The 5,000-nt window shown below is 40.8% G+C and overlaps 1 protein-coding gene across 1 annotated transcript; it reads right to left on the bottom strand.

Moving 5' to 3' along the window:
* Window positions 1–222: 222 nt before the first annotated feature.
* Window positions 223–3,037, bottom strand: LOC135224810 (dual specificity protein phosphatase 14-like). Its single transcript, XM_064264135.1, has 2 exons — window positions 2,565–3,037; window positions 223–1,210 (listed from the first exon to the last, which is right to left on the bottom strand). The coding sequence occupies exons 1-2, from the start codon at window positions 2,634–2,636 to the stop codon at window positions 560–562; spliced, it is 723 nt and encodes a 240-aa protein (XP_064120205.1). The 5' UTR covers window positions 2,637–3,037; the 3' UTR covers window positions 223–559.
* Window positions 3,038–5,000: the final 1,963 nt, after the last annotated feature.

The following is a 5,000-nucleotide window of genomic DNA, read 5'->3' as shown; positions in this document are numbered from 1 at the left end:
CGAGATAAGTGCATCCTCTTAAAACGAAACTTTCATTTGCATTATATTAATTCAAGAACCTCAGAACTTTGCTTGTTTATTAATAGCTTTATGCACAACATATAAAAGATTTTGTTATACACACAATGTTTTATTTAGCCTTGTCCAGAACTTTTCATAGATGACTTTCGAACGTTAAAGCTTTCTCTGTTACTTGTAATATATATATATATAATATATATATATATATATATATATATATATATATATATATATATATATATATATATATATGGAAATTCCGGGAGAGTTAGTAAAGTAAAATCTCTCCTATAGAGATGCTCTAGAAAACTTTCCTTACAAGTAATGTGAGAAATAGTCCTAAAGAATTATAGTAAGGTTTCTTGGTCGTGCCTAACCTAGAAAACACTGCTGGATCAACCAGACATTCCCATTATGTCCCTGACATAAGAGAAAGTAACAAAGACATTAAAGATACTGAGATCAGAACAGAATGGTCAATCCTAAGACTTAAAGGACAGCGGAAGGGAGAGGTGAGAGGCGCAGAGGAATGGCTCCCTCAGGCATAAAGTCTCTGGAAGTTCCTCCTTTCGTGGATGAGTCTCGCCCACCTCGTGTCCTTCAGGATTCTCAGCTCGTCCTCGCACACGTCCGGAATGGTGAGGCCGAGGGCAGCGTCGTGCACGAGGGTCACGCTCGTGCTCCCTCTGGCGCGTCTCTCGAACTCGATGAGCTGCTTGAAGAATCCTGCGTTGGGTCGCACGTTGGGCCTGATACTCCTGACATGGAGGAATGCCTGCCGAAGGCTCATGCCTCGATGCTTGACGAGGTATGCCAGCACCAGAGCCGGGGAGCGACTCACCCCAGCGATGCAGTGGACCAAGACTCGTCCCTTGCGACGTCTCACCTCCTCGATTTTGTCTGCGACTAAGTCGAAGTGGTCGTTCAGAGACGAGCTCGGGGTGTCGGATACTAACACCTTCACCAGCTCGATGCCGTCTAGAGGTAAGTTGGGCAGTTCGATAGTGCAGTCGACGACGCAGGTGATGCCCAGTTCTTTCAGTCTCGATGGCTTGACAGCTCTTGCTCCCGAAAGGTACAACCAACTCTCAATAGCAGAGACCTGGTTAGTACGACCGCCTGATCGGTTTCTGGGTTTATCAACAACTTGGGGTGATGACTCTACTAGACAGTTGCATTCTGCTCCCACCTGTTGAAAGAAGAAGTATTGAATTAATACATTTAATAGCGTCAACCAACAAAGGTGTGTAATATAAAGCGTCTCATGTAATTAACCCTCATAAGAATGATTGATTGATTGTGAGTTATCTGACGTCACGACTAGCAGGGACCCTCTTAAGAAAGCAATAAATAAGGGTTAATACTATTAACTAATATAAGTAAATAACAATATTCATGTGTTATATTCAATGACATGAGACAATAATACATTTCATAACAACCAAGAATCTTTTCAATAATTTCTACTAGAGCGATTAATGAAAATGATTCAGCCTATTAGCAAAACAAATATCAAAGAGGTTTAGCAAGCAGAGCACTATAAGGAAACAAAGACAAAGTAATAGATAATATATAGGTAACAATTTTGTCGAGCGATTCAGTAAAATTGCTTGGAAGGTCAAGTTTCTTTGTACATACTGGGAATGTAGTTTAACGTAGATATGAAATGACACTTGATCAAGTTAGCGGCGATTAGTCAGTGTCAAAGAAAACGAAGCATTCTGAGTCCGAAAGTATTTATTCCAAGGAAGAATTATTTAATGAAGCTGGCTGGCCTTATGCCAGCATAGGCTAATACTCATTGAATAGTCCATATTTCTTATTTCAGTATAACACACACACCAAATTTATATGTTAAATAATTATGTACTGCAGATTATTACAGCTAATTATGTGCATATACATTCGTAAGTTCGTTAGAGACAACTGCTCATGTAGATAGATGCGTACTCTAATACGTGTATAAAATCACATCGGTATTTAACAGCTCTAGATAACATTACATTAATCTGTACGGTTGTGTATATACACATCGTATGCATAACACGCGAAGTTTTGTGTGTAAAAGTTCTATACACGCAAAAACTAGATTCTGCGTAACACCAAAATGCATGAATGGCAGTGAGTGCTTCCTCAGAGAGAGAGAGAGAGAGAGAGAGAGAGAGAGAGAGAGAGAGAGAGAGAGAGAGAGGTGGGTCCCGGAGATGGTGCAGTGCTAACCTTTGAACACTTCCCAAGGATAAACTAACGCTCATGTAAGGAAAAGATCAAGCTTCTAATTCCTGGTAATTAATTCGGCTCCAGATAAAGTTTGATTTTTGCATGGTTGCTGATGTTGACCTCATTAAGCTTTTTTGTTCACTATTTTTTAATTAAAGTACTCTGTCTTACGACAGTCATTAAAATCCCTTTTTTTTTTTTATTTAAGAGAAGATTCACTAATCGAAATCTTAAAAGAATGAGGTTAGGTCTTGCCTTCGGAATTATGAGAAGTAAAGCAAGTTACAGTCTACGGCTGAAACCCATTTCTGAAAGGTACTTACATTGAACGACTTCTCCTTCTCGGGTCCGGGGGTGAGTCGGACTACATCTGGCTTCGACAGATTTTCAGGCATTTTGAAGTGAACCGAAGACCTGCTGAATGATAAGACGACAAATTAGAGACTGCTTCCGCCGAATGCGGATGCAGATGGGGGATTCATCGCCACACCTCCTAACAGCAGGTGGTTCAGTTAGTTGATGCTGTTGCTGCTGCTGTTGCTTCTACCTGTCGTTCACCTTGAGTGTTGAAAATCTCCAATTCTTTGACGGATTCTTACGATATTCAGAGACAGCGTATACTACAACTGCACCAGAAGATCGAATGGCAGTGCTTAGACCTTCACTTCGAGAAAACTAAACCGATTACTGAGGGTGACATAAGCTGAAACGAGAGTGTACGTTCCTCGTCTCGGTCCGTGGCACAGTTCACGCGTGGGACTGAAGGAGCAAGGGGTCTGTGGTTGGGTTTTCTTCTTGACCCGCGCATGCGTCTTGGCTCTGTTGTGATGACTAGAAACAAACTCTTCCCCAATACACTCACCCTCCATCCTCACCTCCTCCCCCGAAAAAACCCTTTCGTCCTCCGTCTCCTACTTCCTCCTCCCTTACTATCCCACCTCCCATTACTCCCCGGCACCACAACAAAAATCTTGGCAACAGTTATTTTTCTAGGGGTGCCTCCTCCCCCTCTCAGCACCTTATTTAGTATGTTATTTTGTACCTGGACGAGAAGTCATAGAAGACGCGTATTACTTGTTGGAACGCATTCGCAAATTTTCCCAGCTCATAACTTACATACTCCACCACCCAGCCTCTCTCTCTCTCTCTCTCTCTCTCTCTCTCTCTCTCTCTCTCTCTCTCTCTCCTGCGTTTCTTGAGACTGGTTATGTAAAATGCCTGCTATTGACGTAATTGCTGAGAGAGCAATAAAAGTACTACAGATCTCCCACAGAGCTGTTCTTTAGATGTGATAGTTTTTTCTTATTTTCTTTTCTTTTCCAAATGCTTTTCCCGAAACATTTCACTGTTACGAAATAAGTGATTTAAAGAAAGACTTCCTCCCCAAAGTCAATCGGGTCGATTTTTGCTGATTGCGGCGATGGGCTCTGATTTTTGTGTAGCTTACAGCTTATTCGCACGGGTCGACAGGTGGTAAACAAGCGAATGCAAAGATAGTTACGTAACGAAATCCCTTTCATGCGTATACACTTAGCGTAGGGATGTGACGACCCCACCCCCCACCTTGTATAGGTTGCAATGAGCTCAAGTTGTGGTGACACCGAGAGGTACAACACTCGGCTCACATTCTCTAGGTGTGGTGATTGCTTCCGGTCGACTTCCCACCAGTCTTACCAGTTAGAAATGAGTGCTAGAGCTGCTTGAAGTTGGTAGCTCTGGTGCTCATTTCTAAACTGGTAGGACTGGTGGGAAGTCGACCGGAAGCAATCACACACACACACGTATATATGTGTGTTGTGTGTGTGTGTGTGTGTGTATATATATATGTATGTGTGTGTGTATGTTATGGTGGAAGGATAGAAGTAGACGATAGGCTGGAACGGCTGCGCCAATCTATATCGATTGAAATAAGATGGGAAAACTAAATATGCACTTAAAGTTTATATTTTATTTTAATAGAAAACCAAAGAAGAGAGAGAGGAGAGAGAGAGAGAGAGAGAGAGAGAGAGAGAGAGAGAGAGGCAAGCTCTGAAAAGCAAAAGGCTAAGTCTGCACAGATAGTGAGTTGTAATCCTTACCATTGATTGTACAAATCAAATCTTATTTACCGTGAATCGATTATTGTCAGCATTTCACATAATCATGATAATGATGATTATGATAAAAGAAATTAAACATGCACAGTGCTTAACAAGCATACGTGTGTCAGTGTAGCTGCTCATGTCAGAGGCAGGCCACTTTATTTGTAGTAATAATAAAGATTATCGTTGGTCGTTCAGAAGGAATGCCCATTTCGATATGGACATTTAACATTGAGATCCAAGGAACTCGCTTATGATTAGTCTGGCAGACATCTATCATAGTTATGTGAGATAACTGTTCGTGTTTTATTTTTATGAAAAGGTATCCGACAATATCTAAAGCTGATGTATGAGTGAAGTGTTTTTATTTCTGTCCATAGGTTTTGTAATTGTGATGTAGAAGCTGTATTGTAATTATGATAACATTAAACCCATATACGAAAGCAGTTTATGATGATTTAAATTTTTATTCCCACTACACTTATTGCATGTATAGCTGTACCAGTTCTATGTTTATGAGCATGTAAATAGCTTTTTGCTATAGGAGTGATAAACAGTTGCCCAGTTTCTTCACTAATGAAATGACCTGGTATTTTCAAATATTAAACAATAAACTGACTTTGAAATATCACCTGAACTCCATGACTTATTAGACCGTTAAACCCCTGGGCCTATACG

The sequence above is a fragment of the Macrobrachium nipponense genome, chromosome 20 (genome assembly GCF_015104395.2).
Source record: "Macrobrachium nipponense isolate FS-2020 chromosome 20, ASM1510439v2, whole genome shotgun sequence".
Classification (NCBI taxonomy): domain Eukaryota; kingdom Metazoa; phylum Arthropoda; class Malacostraca; order Decapoda; family Palaemonidae; genus Macrobrachium; species Macrobrachium nipponense.
The sequence above is the reverse complement of the archived record's forward strand: the minus strand, read 5'-3'. Positions and strand labels throughout refer to the sequence as shown.